Source organism: Gobius niger, assembly GCF_951799975.1.
Source record: "Gobius niger genome assembly, chromosome: 8".
NCBI lineage: Eukaryota > Metazoa > Chordata > Actinopteri > Gobiiformes > Gobiidae > Gobius > Gobius niger.
In genome coordinates this window covers 16,221,460-16,241,191 of record NC_136859.1, presented here as the reverse complement: position 1 = coordinate 16,241,191, position 19,732 = coordinate 16,221,460, and the positions used below count along the sequence as shown (strand labels likewise).

General features: G+C 40.5%; 1 protein-coding gene across 1 annotated transcript in view; it reads right to left on the bottom strand.

Annotated features, from left to right (window-relative positions):
• Positions 1-18,942, bottom strand: part of aplp1 (amyloid beta (A4) precursor-like protein 1) — a 34,706-nt gene extending 15,764 nt beyond the window's left edge. Inside the window, exon 1 of the mRNA XM_079560775.1 lies at positions 18,647-18,942. Coding sequence (XP_079416901.1) covers positions 18,647-18,715 — 69 coding nt within the window. The 5' untranslated portion in view covers positions 18,716-18,942. The remainder of the gene's footprint in view (positions 1-18,646) is intronic.
• Between the last annotated feature and the right edge of the window lie 790 nt (positions 18,943-19,732).

Here is a 19,732-nt window from a genome sequence, read left to right as displayed (position 1 = left end):
CTTGTTTTAATATTTAATTAGCAGCCATTATGGTAGAGGCTGCTGTTTGAAGATGCTGCCGTCTCTAAGTCAAGCCTCATCGGTCCAGATTACAGCAGTGCACTGCGGGCAGCTGGCCCCGTAATCACCAGGCTTTATCTAATTCTCTAACAGCAGACAATACCAGCCCCCGAAATGCTATTCAGTTGGAATCTGTGAATCAGGTTGTGTTGCATAGAATTGGATAGCAGGACCGTCGAGTGAATTTACACAAAATTATCATTGTTCCTTTGTATCTAATGAATTATTTATTATTATGATTCATGTAAAGAAAGTAGAGAAGTAGAGAAGTAAAGAAAAATAATAATAATAACAATAAAATAAAAAGGAATAAATATATAAAAAATTCTATGATTGCATTAAAGCAGTGCTAAGTAACTCATGCCCCTAGAGGCCATAAGCGCCCCTGCAGGTGTCGTAGCATGTTTTTTTACTCATTAATTGTCCGTAAGAGTAAATACTACACTGACAGAAAAGACAAAGGGAAAGAGGGATATTGTACATCCAATGACACAATGGAGATATTTTTTTTTACTCAAACTTCTTGTGATTCTATTAGTGTGTTTTGAAGCCTCCGACCCGTAGGCAGGAAAGCTGCAATTGTGGTTTTCTGGCCAGAGACACCAGTGGTAGATGAAAGACCCCTCAATAATCCCATCAACAGTTGTTTTACCCCCAGAGGGACTACGGAAAGGATTTATTAGAATAAACAAGTTACTTAGTACTGTGTGTTATATATATGTATAAGCAAAAGTGGGTGTGAGAGTAATTAATGAACTATTGTGAAGCCACAGGGCTTGTATGGATGAGAAAATGCAACGAATAAGAAAGCCTCCACATTTTTGTTTTTGTTTATTATTCTCTTTTTGTTTATTTCTTCTTTTTTAATTTCATTCATAATTGTTGTTAATCTTAATTTGTACAAATGTGTTTGTCTGTTCTATGTATGATTTTGTTTTGTTTTTTCTGTGCTTAATAAAATTACAAATCACCCAAAAAAATGGTTTGTTTGTTTGTGTTTTCCTTTCTATTTATCCTTCAAATTGAGTACCTGGTATCCAGCAGAGGTCTCTAAACACATTTGTGTAACTAAGGTTGCCAGAGAATCATTATCACTACGAGGGTTTGATCGAGGGGGGTTTAACTAATCAAAGAAACGCACGGTCCATCCATCATGATGATTTAGCCGAGTACGAAAACATTGAAAATAACAATCAATATCACACTGAAAATTGCCACCTTCGGTCAAATGAACACGCACAGTTCTGCACTGCTTTAGAGAGAGAAGCTATAAAGTTTGTTCAGAATGAAACACAATGATTTATGTCTTCTTTGAGTGACATGTTACAAACTTGCATTTGTGATAAAAAGCAGTTTTTGTATTGGCTGCTCCTGCTTTTGTACAGAAACCAGAAGGGGCTGGCTGGCCATGGCTGGTTGGAAACCCTCTGTGTAACTGTGCGACTGAGGTGGAGTTCACCCTGGAGAAATTAGCCAAGATAATAATTCAACAGTTAAGGAAAATGGCTGTGATGCTTTGTGACTGAACATGAAACAGTTTAATTTTCTAATATTGGTGAAAAAACCCCCCACCAAAACTTGTTCAGTAGTTAGTAACAGAAAGCTACATAACAGCAAAACTGTGTGAGAAAGAACACACTATTTACTGTATGCTCCTTAGTTTTAACTTCCTGCTGTCATCCTGTCACATGAACACGCTTCATGTCGTCAAACAGTTTGTAGGAAGGCGTTTGGGAGAAGTGTTTGGCACTATTATGATAGTTGTGATGAGCAGGTCCACGCACGTCTGCCTCTCCATCACACCCACTGCTAAACGAATGCTAATTTTGAGTCACTGTGACGCACGGCCCTGAGCGTTCTGTTCTCAAACGGCTACAAGGCAATGCGGAACTTTGGTCATTTTGCAATTCTTCCTTTGAGATACAAAAAAAGATTACAGTATGCATACAGTATACTGCAGAAACCATTGTTACTTAAACCAGTTCAGCCTAACATCTTAAACACTATTATTAGCCATGACCTATGCGCATCAACTGTTATTCTTTCACCACTGACTCCTATTTACGTTATTCACAACTATAAAGCAGTGACGCCCCAAAAGATCTGAAACTTTCTGTCGTTTTGCACCACAGTGTTGCCTTTCGGGGGTAATAAAGACTCTTTGAACCTTATCAAGGCCATTTTGTTTGTGGATAAAATACATGCTGCTATGTTCATCCCACCCACGATCACGCGCTTACACAGAGACAGAATCTGTAATTCACTTCGACTGATCGGTGATTCATGGTCATAACGTTAACTGCCTGGTAGCTGGTTGTATCTAACGTTGTTTTGGTGACAGAAACATAAAGGGTGTTCTTTGTAGTGTGTCATCGAGCATGGAGTTATGTAACAACACGGCTAAACCTCCTTCACATTTACCACACATGGGGATGGCAGCCTGTTAATACTGAGCAGTGCAGGGATACCTTAGCGGATTGGTGGACTCAGGGGCTTAAGGGCGATTTGAGCAGGTCGGTCTGAAGCATTGAACAAACGCAATCGTCACTGAATATGGGACTTTCTGCTGCTCATAACAACAGGGATAAACGTTTATTTCTCTAAAACAATAAACCAAGTGATTATTTATCAAATTTTACTGACATTTAAAGGGACTATACAGAGTTTAAACACAACACATCACAACTGCCTCTATAATCCTGCACTGTTACTCAAAAAGTTGTTACCTCTGGTCCGAAACCGTCATGCACGAGTTTAATATAGAAGGTGCAGTTACACGTATGACCTGAGGTGGCAGTAGTGAGTATAAAATGGCCAACTTGCATCTAGCCCCTTTAAAGGTGGAATTAAGTTACAGTCACGGAGTATACAGTCCAAACATTACCTTTGAGCTATTCATTCCTCTCGATATAACGGAGATAATAAAGATACATTGACCCACTACAATCAGTCATCAAATAATTTTGGGGGACAAAGGCCTGACTGTATTTAAAAGTGTATTTTTAGGAACCATTAGTTCAGTGTCATGTGCTGTGGATGTGCAGCTCTCATCAATCAAAGCTGGCACTTCATGTCACATGACTTCTGCCGAGGGAGAAGTGAGGATAAAAGGCAAACCAATTTAGAGCCGGACAGCCCTGAATGATATGGTGTACTATATTCTTGAAGTAAATAAATATTTGACATCCATTTCACATATTTTGACAGGGTTTGTTGGTGTATGAGGTGATTTTTAATTCATAGCCATGTTTGGGTCAGAATAGTCGACTCCAAAAAGGGGTAAATTGTACAGTTTTATTTCGTGACGCGCCTCCCCTGAGGTTGTGATGCTTGTCTCCAAACACATACAGCGCCTCAAACGTGTCAAAACAAGTCATGGGATCGGTTTCATTATCGCCTCCAACTGAGTTTAAACATCTACAATTTGGTGATCTCCATTTCTATTTCTCTGTATGCGCTGTTTAGCACTCTATTTGTTCAATACTTCCCTATTACGCCAGTGTGTCAATTAACTAGGGGTTTGAGTTTGCCTAATAAACGAGGATGACCTGGATTTACTGCAGCAACAAGGCAATAAATAACCATGTTGAGAGTGTTTCTGTGAAGTGGAGCTGGGGAAGACTGAGCTGCTCCTAGAGCCCTCAGAGATGATAGAAAGCAGGGTTAAAACATTCATCTGTCTCTTTCCCTGTCTCTTATTCATGCACATAAATAAATTTGATCACATCGTGCCAACTCCCATGGGAGCTGTCTAACAGATGAATCTTATGGAAATGAGGCTTTGGGGTTATATATACATACTACAGAGGCAGGTTGTCTGAACGCAAAGACAACAAAATTGTACGCAAGATTGTGTTGTGACAGTTTGCACATTTTTTGCATCTTTTTGGGGGCAACACAACATAAAAACATTAAAAAAAATTGAAAATGTTGTAACAAAATATGTGGCATTGACTGTGGTAAAATCTCACTTCAAGTCACTGTCAGACTGAACAAAAATACTTCCATATCAACTACACAGGATACACTTTTTTTTTTTTTTTTACCTTTGTTCTGTACCAGTTCTTTATCAGTATTTTTTTAAGCTTCACAGCATACTGTTGTATTTATGCTACATTTCCATTATTCATGATCTAGATTCTGCTTCTGCCTTGCCCTCCTCTCTGCCACGTGCAGGATCAGTACGAGCACTGCATTTTACTTCACCTGTCTGTTAAATTCAACAACTTGTTAAATCCTTGTTATGGTGAATCCAAATGTACCTATGATAACTTATAATAGGCCTTTATACAACAGCACACTTAAAACTCAGAAAATATGTGTTAAAATGCACAAATGCACAGAACAAAGGGGGAAAAAGTATTTTATCAGATATAAATGGAGTATTTTATGCCTTCCTTCTCAGTTATTTAATAAAATGTATAACCACCTCTTTTTTGTCCCAACCAGTGTTTTATTAATTTGATTTAATATTGAGTCAACTTTGCATTTATAACATTCATTATAATCATATTTCCTCAAAGGTCCTCTGCTTCATGAAGTAAAGGTGCTATATTTGTCATTACACAATTACACAATGGAAGTGCGTATCAGATGGTGGGTTGAGTCACATTTCTTCTCCCACATGAACAATGCACAGCCCTGTTCCTTTGACAATGAATTTAAATGATATGAGGCTCTTTCAAACTGTCATTGGAGGGTTTGATGATTTTTGTCTCTTCTTTTCATTTTTATTTTGTCATGTTTTAGTCGACAATAATATCTGGGAATTTTAGTCATAGTTTTAGTCTCATAAACAACTTTTAGTTTAGTTTAATTTTAGTTTAATCTAGTTTTGTAAAATTAGACAGTAGCAATAATAAAAGCAGTTTAACTTGCCAATATTACCAAGACATTTTTGCTTTCCTTTTTTTTTAATCATTATAGAGCAAGAGCAAGTGACTGTTTCATAACATAGAGTGGTGATAGTTCAAGATACTAAAATCCTTATGGGTGGTACTTCGGCTGAAAAGTTTGAAAACCATAAATCTAGGACAATTTAACAACAACAAAAATGAAACAAAAACAGTTTTAATCATGTAGTTGCCTAAATTGTATTTTTCTCCCCAGTGTTCCTACTAGTTTTTGCTACAACATTGTATTCGATACCTGTAGTATATTTACTTTCATTGTTTAGTGAAAGTGTTTAATTTCAGCACATCCTGTTTTCCCGTTAAACTTGTTTCTCTCACACCCATAAACAATACACACAGTTTTTAAGCCCTTTACTCTGCATTTTTCTCTGTCTCAGCATCCGTTGGCCATGGAGGGCGGTTGCCGTGGATACGCCGCCCACAGGAGCCAGTTACCGTAGCAACCGGTTCCCTACAGAATTTTCTGTGTGTCACTCATGGTCCACGGTCCTCTCACTGTGCCGCTCATTACCAGCACCCCTCGCTCGCCCGCCCGCCCTGTGAAACACCTGATTAGACCGGGCTTTGAGTGAGGGGGATTTAAGGCGCAAACACGAGACAGGCTTCCCTCGATAGAAACATCAAATAATCTCATGCAGCCTCACACAAATGGGGCGTGGCCTCACCGAGGGGGAAGATAGCCTCTCATGGGAATCACAGTTTTTCCCTATTTTTAACCCTTTTCTGACGTACTATATACATATTCATCATACACCAATAACGTCAAACAAAAGCTGGTCCATATGGGTGTTTTTACACAGCAAATCTGGCAACATCTTACCAAATCTTGCTTCTTTTAACGCATAGACCAGGACACATTGAAATATACTCACAGATGACAAAACATTTAAGACACACAAGAAGGAAACTATATGTTTATATATGCACATACTGTCCATGTACAGGCATATATAAATATGGCAATGATGGTTCTATATGGGGCAGTATCAGATGGCAGCAATAACCTGCTACCATTCGATGTTTAAGAACTTCTAAACCCGATTCTATACATCAGAAGACTATGTAAACTTATTTCCTATGTTTGATTATGGTTATGTCTCTATATCCTAAACTATGTGTTGATTATGATTATGTATATCTTAATTGTACCATAATGAGCTGATTTCAGAGAACAAACCGGAATGTAAACAAACTGCAGTTGTAAAGTTAGTATAAGTTGAATGGGGTAGGCAAAAATAAGCATTGTTTGCTTCAGCCTACTCCCTTTTGGGCATTATTGTGTTTCTTTCTTTGTCTAGCAACTTGGAACTTGGAATTGCTCAAATAAATGAATAAATCTCAAATCTCAAATTGTTCAGTAGCAAAACAGTTTCAGGCCTTTGTTTCTAACGTTAGCATATGCAGCATGAAGCTAACGTAGCTTCATGGTTAGCATTGTCCGTTTCTTAAGTATTTATGGCCTGTTGAACCATTTTGCGCCTTTCCTTGTCTTTGTATCCTTATGTAGTATAAAACTATATTCATAATTCAATATTTGTTAAAGAAATGGTGGAGTAATATGAGAATGTTTAAATTTTCCCTCTGGCTGGTTCGAACATGACCATATATGGGAAATTACAAAGATGTCATCTGTATCTATAATCAATCTGGCCTATTTTACAACACAATGAACCACCTACAAACAATAGAAGAGAAAAGCCTCTCAATGATAATTAAAAAGTGTAATCTATTAGTCCTAGAAAAATTCACAGCATAGGCCAATGCTCTCATGTCAAAACCAATTACCTCCCATTTAATAGTTAAATGGAGGATCAAACTGTTGCACTTTTGATTATTGTGTGAGCTGCTTTTCCTGGCTGAGAGAGAGAGAGAGAGACGCATAAAAATGACCCAAAACTGAACTACGGAAAGGAAAAATACAGCTATAGCTTGTTGTGACCAAGTGTGTCTCAAGAGATGTACGGTTTAGCCTGTCTCAGCAAACGCGCAAAGAAGGAAAGGTCAGCACACAGTCCTGAAGCATTGTACTTTGTTATATCCTCACGAATGTTCTGCATATCTGTGTATCAGTTAGTCAGTGGTTTGTCACTTTGTTAATTCCATTGTCCCAACAGTGCTAACCAAATGATCTTCATGAAATCATTGCAATATAGCCTATTGTATACTGCACCGGTTGATGTGCACTGTCATGTCATTCTGCATACACATACACCTTTTAGAGACATTTTAGACTGTAAGCTGAAAAAAAACAATAAGAAAAACCGATGGGTTTGGAACTATCTCAAAGCAGTATACGGATTTGCAGTAGCCTTTTTCCACAGTGAACAAGTAAAATACTGAAGTTATTGTTCATAATAAAGCATTGGACATTACAATGTGTTAGTGACTCAGAGGCAAACCGAGCTGTTCCAAGGCTATTTTCTTTATACTGTTTTTAGCTTTGGACATTGACTAGTACCCACAAACATGGCGGATTTCCATGGTAACAGTGAATTTACAACATTCCAAAATCTATATGCAAGTATAAAATTGCATATAGAGACTTCAGCTATTGTGACAATACCAAATACACGACCCTGCATGTTGTGTCGCAGCTGAGCTTTTATAGTTTTTAACTCTACCAATGCAGGACTCTTGACCAGTTCCAAATATTAACCTCTGTTCTGCTTTACCCAAATCCATAAGGTCACAGCCTAATCTAAATCAAGCTTCGCTTTTTGAACATGTTTTTCTCAAATCTCCATTACTGTTTTGACTCTTTTTTCAAGAGGCTTTTAGATTTGGGTAAAGCCAAACTGGAGAAAATGTGCTTCAGTTCAGGTGGGGGGTTAGGAGGTTAATGCTGCAGGATGTGTTTTTGCATACTGAACTGAATCACTTTCAAAACACAAATTAAGTTGTAGGTCCATGATTGTGCACATATAGGCTCTTAAACACTGACTGATCTGAATACATGCAATTGAAATAATATCAGCAGGTACGATTCTGTTTCTATCTATTCCCTTAAATATTTGCTATGGCCACTGTCCCCGTTTGTCCTCATTTTCTACCCATGAATAAATGCAGAGAAATAATTCAAATCTAAGCTCGAGAGAGTTGAGCGTTGATTGACTGAGGTTGTCAGACTGACGTGTCATGACTGGCTTCAGACTTGAGAGTGTAATTTTAAACCAGACCTCTGCAGCAACAACATCAGGCTGGCTGTGTAGTCTGCAGATTTGTGCAGCTCAGTGGATTAAATAATAGCCTTGTGAGATTTCCACTGGCCTTAAAATCAATACAGACGGCCCAATCTTCAACGGATGTATAGCTAGCTACTGTATCTTTCTTCTTTCATCTTTATTGTGTCTTTGTGGACTGCTTTCTGGCCTTGGACACCAACTGAGGAAAACAATAGATAGCGATTCAACCACTCAGACGGCCATGAACGCCACACCTGAGACTCCAGGTCATTATTCCCATGTGCAGCCATCACAAAAGGCAAAAGCGAGATGCTAAATCTGTGCCTAAGAACCACCAATTAGATCTCCAGGGAAGGCTGGACAAGATCAGAGATAGGCTAAGTGCTTTTCTTCTTTCTATTCCACATGATGACTACATACCAAGTAACCTCAGGGAACATTTCTATATATAGAGAACATATCAAATATTCAACAACATTCAAATGCTGTAGAGTTCTTGTTACTGCCCGACTTAAGCAAGCTAGTTACAGGAGAAAATGCAGCGTATGTGACCTGTGTCTAGTATTAAAGCCTGGGCCAGTTCATGAATCAATCTTCATACAAGAAAAAAAATGAAGAGGCATGAATTATGAAATGCATCGGAAAGGATACAAGGGATTCTGTATCGTTCGAGCTCTTTGGACAAAGCAGGGGGTTAAGAGCTGAAGGATGGAGGGGCTGGGGGAGGGAGTGGTCCTGGGATGTGGCAGCTGAACAGACAGCAGACACAACAATGAGGGGGGGCAAGATGAATGAGAGGTAAGAGACAGCCATCCTTTGTGAACCCTGGAGGAAGGTGGGGTCTTCAGACGGCATAGCTTCTACTCAAAATAGATAAATGCACACGTAAATTGAATATTTAATTTATATCCCACATGTTCTGTATCATGTAGCCAGTTTGATTCTTGAGAAGACGATAATACATGATCATTAGTTAGGGCAACAGAACACATCAGCCATTCTACTTTATTTCATGGTAATAAAAGTTCAAAGTTTTATCGCTGAAGACTTTAAATTACAAGGGAACAGTGTGTATTTTCTTGGCTGCAAATTGCTCTTATCCCTCGTTACCCCAGAAACAACGCTATTTCCATCCTGTTACCAGGCTACAACAGTGCTGTAAAGTCCAACCAGAAGATCTATGTCTAGAATTGTAATTGCAAACTTGAACGTGTCATATATGGCATAAATGTCAACCATGTATTGATGGATGATGATCTTCCACTCCATCACAACAATGGCTGAACATTCCAACAAATGGAATGGTCAGCCTCAATTATCAGAATGGTGCTTTTGGAGCAGCTACGGAGCAGCTGAACTGTAAAACAAATTTTAGATCTTCTCATCTGACAATAAAGTATTTATCTATCCATCTATCTATCTATTTTGTTTCTTGGTTTGTTTCAGTTTGCTCCACTGGTGGTTTGAGCCAATTGTGTCACAAAATTGCAGTGAATGGGCAGATTTTACATTTATCGACAACAACGAGGACCTTTATATATATACTTATCTACTTGAAGGAATAGACCACTGGTATTATTACGCCTTACAATGTAGTTCCCCTTTTTATCCACATTGTTTCATTTTGTGTAATTATACTTTGTAGTGCAACACTTCACGTATGCATATTTAAATAGGGAAAACGTTCTATCTTCACCTCGTTTGGAGCTATAGAGGAGAGGAGGAGAGGCTAAATGCTAACGCCGTCTGTGCTGTGTTTATGTGACTGAAGACCAGACAGGTACAAATGAACTCGTCTAAGCTAAGGTAAGAACTTATCTCAGTATGTAAAAACGGTGGCCTATTCCTTTAAGTAAGTAAGTAATTGCTTTTATTTGTCATTGTACAAGCGTACAACAAAACAGTGTTCAGGTGTTAGTCCTGAGCCGCCGTGACCAAGCAGTGTCACCACTGCGGGCCGAGCAGACCCGGAGGCAGGGGAAACCATAGCGCCTGGAGGAAACCTGGCTGGCTGCCCTCAGTGCTCCCCTGAAACGGTGCAGTGCTTCATGGGCCCGTCCATGCCCCAGAGCGCGGCGCCCTGCACTGGCCAGCTCCTCCTCCTTCCTCTTCCTGCTGCGCAGCTCCCTTTTTTGTTTCCATTAGCGCCTCTTGTGAAGCCTCCACTATGCTGCAAGTGCTCTCAGTGTTTCAGAAGAAGAAATCTGTAGGTCTCAAATGGCTTTAGCTGATAAGCTAGCTGTTTGTTTACTTTTAAAAAGCTGATTTCTTCAGGACCATTAAGGACTCTTTGCAGTAAAAAAAAACACTGAACCTCACATAAACACGGCAAAGATGTACAAAAGCATCCAGTAAAACAACGACCAACAGAGAAATCACAAATGCAGCTCGCCGAAAAAGGAAAAAAACACAGCCGGACGAAGAGAGAGAGAGGTCGCATTGTTAGTAACACTGTGACACCAACAACATGTAAGGTATGAAGCTACACATTTACACACCAAAACCAACACCAAAATGATCATAGGGTCTTTGCTCCATCTGTGATATAGGATCAAGCTCATGGAGTTCCGGCCAATCAGCTGCAAAGGCTCTGCAAAAAGTCCATCCTCTTCACAAACCTGATTGACAAAGCCAATGTTTGCATTGTAATATCAATATGGCTTTTGATAGGTAATTTGCTAGGTCACCTATTTGCATTAGCCTATTTAGTAAAGCCTATACATATCTGTTTTTATTTGGAAAAGCAAAAAATGATGAAATAATGAGCCTGGTTCAACAAAGGCACAGACGAGAGAAAAGAGTTATCCATCATTTCCTTACTGCTCTTAATGATCACCCTCAATAGCACAGGTGGTGAGCACTGCACTTTTAGCTCTGAATAAAAAGTGCGTGACAAGCACCAAAAACGCATCTGAGGAGCCCGAGCCAGACCTTTCTGTGTCCTTTAATAATTAATGCTCCTTCTCCATCACTGTGCCGTCTTTTTAAAGCTGCCAGTGACGAATGTTCAGCTGAGATGTCAGTGGAGGAACACCAATGACTTACAGAGGTCGACTTTTGTGTTTCCTGTTACAGCTGTTTGTGCCACTTCCAAACATGGATGTAAATGGAGGGTGATGGTTAGGAAGGGCATCCCATGTGGTGCCTCAATAGGTGCTGGCAGAAGCAGAATTTGGCAAGGAAGAAAGTGAACAGAATAGTGGTCTATGATGTGATGTATATTCACATACAGTAGTATCCTCTATAGTTTTACCACAAGTAAAAAAGATGAGTGCACTTTCATGGAGTTAAAAACATGCCAGCAATACATGGTTGCATCACTTCCAGGACTGGTAAAATGGTGAGGCATTCAGGAAGACAAACAACAAAATAAATATGCTCCTCAAGAGAAAAACAGTACACCATTTAAAGCAGTGCTAAGTAACTTATTTACCTTAATAAATCCTTTTCGTAGTCCCTCTGGGGGTAATATAAGTGTTAGTGAGGAGATTGGGGGGTCTTTCATCTCCCCCGGTGTCTCTGGCCAGAAAACAACAATTGCAACTTCGCTGTCTCCGGGTAGGAGCCACCAATACCCATTATGAAAATGAAATCACGAAGAAGAAGCTAACAGGCTAACGCGCAAAGCTAACTGTGGGCTAGCGCCACTTAAACAGTATTTGCAGCCAAGTTTGAGTGAAAAAAAAAAGTGCTCCATTGTGTAATTGGATGTGCAATATCCCTCTCTCCCTTTGTCTTTTCTATCAGTGTAGTATTTACTCTCACTGACAATTAATGAATACACCTGCACCTGCAGTGGCGCTTATGGCCTCTAGGGGCATGAGTTACTGCTTAAACAGAAGCAAATTTCACTATTTTCCCTATACACTACTAGACTTTCAAATCAGGACTGAACTGAGTCTATAAAGGCTCTAAAGTTGGAGCAAACCATGTATGAACCAGCAACACCTGAACTTCAACTTGAATGCACATTCATCACCAAAGCATACATTAAATTACCTCAAATTGATAAAAGTCTAATTCTTCAGGTGATGCTTAAGATGATTCTGAGTATCACTGGAAGAAGCTGAAGTATCACAAATAACACATGTACCTCAGTTTGATAAATAATGGAGATTTAAAACCAACACTGGTTCGGGGTTCCTTAACATGCTTTTTATCTTTATTGTTAACGGTTTAAGCTGATGATAATATCTTTAGCAAAGGCACATCCTGTTAGTTTCTAGAGCACTTATAAGCTTCATAATGAAACCTTTGTGTTTTATTCTTATTCTTAGTGTGTATAGTCTGGTGTTTTATCAATGTTTAACTACTTTTTCTCAGAATTGCAAGACAGATTTAACTACGGGTACAAATAAAGTAACCTAACCAACCTAGTAGAATATACTGTATATATACTGTAGCACTACTAAGGTAAAAGCCACTCACTACATCAACTTGCACTCCGCCTTTCAGTCCACATCAAATTCTACACACTGTCTATCACACTCTCCATTTTCCAACTCATTTGTGGTGCCAGGACTGTGCCCCTCACTTCCCCCCTGTAAACATGGAAGACTTGTGTTATCGCACTCTGCAGATGTTTGGGACAGAACCAGACCCTCCCACCACCGCTGGCACTAAACATGGCGCTCTGCTCTGCCATTTAACTTATACAGCACGAAATCAGGGACCATTTCACTTGCAGAGGCATTTCTGCTGCAGAGAAGACCTTGGGGTGCCGAATAGCTGTATATCTTCATTTAACGATTCAAAAAGGAGATAGAGGTATTGAGTGTGCTCCAGATTACATGGCCAATTGTGTCTGTAGTCTGTACGCACTTTGGCAATGCATTACTTCGCAATGAGTTACAAAACAGTTCAAAAAGCAGTTCAAAATGTAGTTATGAGAGAAATCACACTGTATTTTGCGGAGTCACACAGAGACCTGAGTATGGAGGTATCTGACAGGAGAGGTCAGCAATCAAACCCCTCACAAAAGCTGGTTTTAGATTTAGCCATTTGGCACAGAGGTTAATTTAAAAGAATATTTCTAATACAATGTGTTTGCATGAGTGGCTATTTGAATGCCCTGAAGTTACTGAGAAAAAAACAAAAGCTCTTCCTTCCAATAATTTATTGCTGCGATCTCAAGAACGTTCCCTTCACAGACAGTAAATTAATAGCCTTCTGAGAAATATGAGATGCCAATACTTCACAATTCAGTGCCTGAATATAAAGTGCAAATATAAGTATGAAAGCTTGCATTTTTTTGGGGGGGAAAAAAAGCAATTAGCAATACAAGGATGTCATGCATTTCAGAAAGATGTTAAGAGATCCAAAATACAGGGTCAGCAAATCTAAGACATGATAAAACCCCATGGAGACAAGATAGTTTGTTAATTGTAAAGATCATTAGCTTATTAGATTCCAGATTCTTTTGCTCCACTCCCCATTCTCACTCAGTTTATGGAGTTATAGGCACGTGACTTCCAAGAACATGTGGAAAAACACTTTCTGAAACACACTACGCCACTTTAAGATTTATTGATATTTTGTAAATAAATGTTAGAGCTGATATGGCAGGTTTTCGATTCAATTAAATTTTTTCATGATAAAAATTAAATACATGTAGCCAATTCATGAACTTAGACAGACCTTTCATACAAACCTCAGCTCGAACAGAAACAAATGCTTTAATTTAACCATAAATGTCATTCATTGTCTCATCCAAACTTCAAAACTAGGTGCTGTTTCTGCCAAAGAATTGTCTGTAAACCTGATAATCATAAAGTCCCAAGACCATTATTGAGATTGACCGTAGTAGGGGTTGCGATTTCGATTAATTGCCCAGCCCTAATGCATATCCTGTTAAAAGTGCACTCCATCTAAATGGTGGTAATCAGGGAGCTTCCTCGCGGCTTCCTTTGGTGACTAGGATGCCCCAAACAATGTCGGGGCATCCTTCGCACAGCTCTTTCCCAGGTGTGCGACAGCTGGTAACGCTCCTTGCGCGCGCGAATAGTGCACCCCGAGGATACAATCTCGAAGGGTAGAAAAGCAGGGATAGTTTATGCAATTAAGGGCAGTAGAGGGTTGTAACAGGAGGTACATTGGGGAGACATTGCAGCTATTTGAGAAGCTCCTCTATCTACACCACCGTGAAACACTTCTGAGCTTAGACTGTGTTGTGTATCTGCTCATGAGTCAATGAGATGGGGCACTCTTTTGATGCCCGGGGGATGCTCCCGCTGGATCAAGACCCACGGTGGTTTGAAAGAGGAAGGCTTTTATGAAAGATATATAAGCCTTGGTTATGGAAGACTCAGCCTCCAGCTGTCGCACACCTGGGATAGATTTGTGCAAAGGAAGGAACATTGTTTGATGGCATCACTAAGATGTCACAACCTTATATCCGGCAGATGTGGCCATCACCAAAACTAGCCCTGGATGGCGAGTGAAACACCACCTGGATGACAGAGAGTCAAAATCGTTATAAAATGGTAGGTCTGTTAGTAATAAGGAAAGAATAAGTGACTCAATAAAATGATAGCATTCATGTCCACTGGCACATGTGGCCTTTATGGAGCCAAGCGAGCGCGCAGGAATCCATTAGTACAACGCGATTATCTCTGGCTCTAAAATTAATTAAGTGAGTTGAGCGCAGTGAGTGTGTGTATACAGAGGTCTCGCTGTCCTGATCTATTTCCATTCTCCTTTTTTTTTTTTTTTTACCAAATCCTCTTGTCCCGCTCCAAGAGGCAGATGGTGATGTGGATTGGGAACAGGCCCACAGCTATTACAACACTGTAGGTTGTCGTGAGCTGCGGGCAATTTCATGACTCACTTTTGCAAGGTTTTATAAGGCCCGAGCCAGGACAAAGTCCTGGTAAGGGACTATTGTTCTTCCCCGGTTTCTTGTTATTATTATTAGAAGATCCGGTTTTTCAGTGCCTTCCCGTGGAAAAGCACACGCGGAAATTGGCTGTTCGCCCCCAGTTTCTTGTCATGGTACCACCTCTAAGATCCTGTTTTTCAGTGCCTTCCCGTTAGGGCTGAATGATATGGACAAAATTCCATATCTCAATATTCATGCCAGATATCTTGATATCGATATAACTATGGGTTTAGGTGAAAACCAAGCATTTGTCTCGATATCGATACGATAACAATATATCTTTCAGCCCTACTTCCAGTGCAAAAGTAGACGCAAAAATTGGCACAGTGATTAGAGTCGCTGAAAATTGTGTGCGGTATTCAACCCCTATGTGTTTTGGTACATGCATTGTTTGGCGTAGGCCAATCCCCTTTGGCACAGTGATAGAGCACATGGAGACAGTCATAAGACATAACTATAGCGCCGCCCTCTGACCAACAGGAAGTCGGCCATATTGGATTGAAATCCTGGAGACGATTTTGCTCACCGGATGTTCAAATGTACTAGTCCTTGTTTTTTCTGCAGAATAAGCTCACACCTGACACCTTTTTTTGGATAATGTTTACCTTTGACAACACCTCGCAGGCATACGCTCTATCCAATCTGGATCATATTTGGCTGACATAAGGCCACTCACGGTCTGAACAGATAGAGCTCAATAACTGCACAGTGCTCACCACTATAGCGCCCCCTATCTATACCATGAAAATTGCAGTTTGGATGTTTTATCTCACACTTTACAGGTATATTCTACACAATAAACCAAACCAAAAATTATATTGTTTCTATTCACGCACGGACAGCGTGGTCAGGTGCAGGGCGCAGAACAAGGGAGAGGAAGAAAAGTCAGTCTAGCTAAAGATCACTTAACTGTTTACCTGTTTAATTAATACATATTACAGTTGCAGTTGTAATGCCTTTACTGATAGGGAGTTTAATGTCATCATTACCCTTGTTCAAATATATAACTACATGCACTACAGGTTAATACTCAGAAATGACCGTAAACAGAATTGATAAAGAAGGGGAATAAGGGGATTTGTTAATGACACCGATAAGTCAAATCTTATCCATGCCAGTTTGTTTGTTAATATTGTTACACACAACACAATACAAAGGAAAATATTGGCTCAATATAATGGAAACATAAGAACAAAATGTTGTTTATTTTGGAAATTATGCAAAAATCTTGTCTCGTTCTCGTGGGACTTGTATCTTGACGCTCCACTATTTGGCACATGTTGTACAAGGCTACTGATTCTACGGAGAGGAGAGTAGCACTAAGTTACATTTACTGAAGTACAAGGATTTATACCTCGACTTGAGTAATATTGTAATGAAGTATCTTTACTCTGACTTGAGTTTAAACAAATAAGTTGCTTGTGCCACTGAGTGAATTTAAAAGTTACTAAATCTTCAATCACGACTTTTTACTTGTTGTACGTGAGTGAAATTATTTCACAGGTACATTTTTACTTGAGTAACTATTTTGCCTACTCTACCCACCTCTGCTTCTATGTCATATCTGCTGCCGTGAACTTCTTATGGATGACTGTCTGCACGGTCTGTGAGGCTGGGGACGGAAAACAGCCTGACCGTTAGAGGCAGTGGGTGATTCCGGGACCACTGAGGCCGGGGTGGGAGTGAGGCCAGGCCGAGAGCACACAGGGGCGGTCACACAGGAGCGGCGGTCGCGTAGGAGGGAGTTGTGTGCCGGGGCGAGGGCCTACATCGCCACTTGCGGCTTTAATCTAAAATTTCACCGAATACCGATTCAGAGTCATGCTCTCACGTTCATGTTCTTATGTAAAGAGAGTGGGAGAAGACAGTCTATGTTCTCTCCGAACCCAAATGTTTTTGCCTCCACTTATTATCAATCCATAAAACAATCCAACTGTATAATCCAGACGAAAGCCTCGCATGGAAATGGAAAGACCTGAGTCAGAAAGCACATCCTATTTAAAACAAATGCCAAGTGGTTAGAAGGGACAGTGGTTTGGTCCTAGATCTGCCCAGAATACTGCAAGCTTCTTTGAATAAGACACTCCATCCGTCTAATGTTTGTGTCGAGATGAAGAAGAAATGTCTACAGCAGGGAAACCACCTGTCAATCAACTTTGAAGAACAAATCAGAAATCATTGCATATTTCATAGTTTGCATATTCACCCACAGTGGACAATTAGATGATCAAATTAACCCATTTGAAGGAGGTGATTTATTAGAGGTCTCTTACAGCATTATTAGGCCTAATGCGACAGCCTAATCCAGCAGAGCCACCCTTCTTCTGCAGTAATCTTCAGTGTAAACCTTCTCGAGCAGGTTTCCTTGTGTGAAGCTAAAGCCCATTGCTAGTGCATCACAGTAATCCCACTAAGGCTCTTATGGAGGAGATGAATTTCAGTATGAAAAAGGGAGAGTGGGTTAGAGCTGCCACTGACTTCCACAAAGAAGAAGCTCACTAATAAATAAACATCTACAAATCCTCTTAAGGGGGAAAGCTCCTAACTTACAATAATGTATATATGTTTTTCCCCTTAAAGTCCTCTGCATTTGACCCAACTTACAATGCTGCAGGTTCGACATGTCAGGAGAAAAAGGCCGCCTGGGGACCTGGACTACCAAGTCACGGAGGATATCTATTGTTCACGTTTCAGCCTGATCAATGAGAGCACCCAGAGGACAGTCACCTAAACACAGGAATAACACGCAACCTCAGCAGGAACCCGGGACCTTCTTGATATAATCACCAATGTGGCGCACCATTCACTCAGTACAGTACAAAGTGTGCCATTGTTTATGCTTTTAACTGTAAACGTGCAGTTGGTTTGACACGAGCACGTTTGTGAAACATGTAAATGATGCTCCAGTCTGGTCCACTGCAGACTGTAAGGTCACAGAGATACAGTAGGCAGAGACAGAAGCAGCTGGTGCCACATTGATCTGTCCTTAAGGCATTTGCATAACAGTTCACATATAGCAATAAAACAAGTTTGGGATTGGGATTCTCCTCATTGAACTCATCAATGACCCATGATACTGTATGTCAAAGTCACAACTGCACAATACCAGGCAACAAACCTCACCGAGCGAACTGCGATGTTGTCTTATCGTAATAGCCAACTAGATTATTTGGATCCAGCTGTAAAAAGAAAGAAAGAGAGAGAGAGAGAAAAGGGACGGTATCCACTGAAGATAAATTTGATCTCCATCTTCCAACAGACCCAAGCAAGGCCCATATATAACATTTCTCATGACAAGACACAGGCCCGGGCTTGACGCAGCGGCCGAAAAGCACACAGAAAAACTGAGACTTTTGCAAAGCGCACGACCCCGCGGATACGCCAGTGCAAATGCAGAATACGTGCGTCGTTTCTTTTGATGATGATGATGATGATGGCACACTGCATATTTAATGGAGCAGAGCGTTCATACCTCAGAGTCAGCAAGATATAAGAGAGATGCGTTTCAAATCTCTGGACGTTTTTTTTTTTTTTTTTGCGACACGAGATGCGCAGAAATCCATTTAATCCCACACAGAAGCGTCGCCATTTGTCGAAATAGAAATAATTCTTACCTCGACGCTGTTTCCCCACACGAAGCAGGACAATACAGCCATCAGTATAGGTACCGCAGTATCTCCCATTTTTTCCCCCCCTCCTTTGGTTGGTGTCACTCGTATATGCGTCCCTGGGAGTAACAATTCTCAGATAAAACGACTCGGGCGCGCGTCGTTTCGTTACATCAGCGGCTGTGATGGATGCTTCCTTATGAGGTATCCTTCCTGTGTCTGTCTGTGTGATCACTGTGCGCGCTCGCTCTCCCTCTCTCACCGCTGTGTTCTGTGCAAGTGGATGTAGTCTGAACCAAGCCCTGTTTCTGCGGCGATTTCCACCACACGCTCCGCTCCTCTTCGCCCGCTGTGCCCCGGCTTGGTGAAGGGAGGCATCTGGTGGTGAAAAAGGTGTATTGCAGAAATACGCACCAATCGCCTTTTTTTCTTCTTTTTATTATCCCACGCACCCGTTGAGGCATTGATTTATATTCAGAGTACCACCTAACAGAGTAACACCTACATTGCGTTGTATAGTTGTATAATGGCAAATAAAGCACCTGAACCTTAAAGGTGCATAATGCAACTTTTTATGCAAAAAAAAAAATAATAAAATAAAAAGATATTTGTGCGTATAGACCTTGTAGTGACCCAGTGGCTGTAAGAGTGGTCAGCCAGGCACCTTTACTTTTGATCATGGTGGTCTCTGGGACGCTCCAGGATTACTTGTTTTCTGGTGAGAGGCTCCGTCTGCAGAGAAAACCCTTCAAACACTTGGTCCTGGAGCGTCATAGCGACCACTGTGATGGAAAGTAAAAGTGCCATGCTGAACTACTCATACAGTCGCTGGGTCGCTACAAGGTCAAACACGCACAAATATCAACTTGTGCTAACAACATCTTAGGTCTTTTTGCGTGACTGAGGGCACGCACAATGACCAGACAGGTACATATCAACTCGTCTAAGCCAGTGGTTCTCAACCTTTTGGAGCCGTGACCCCCATTATAAAGTAAAGGGGTTCGTGACCCCCCGCCCGGGTCACACCGTGAGAAAAAGGAACATTAGCCTACATAATTCTTAAAAAACAAAGAAAAAAAAAACCAAATGGCT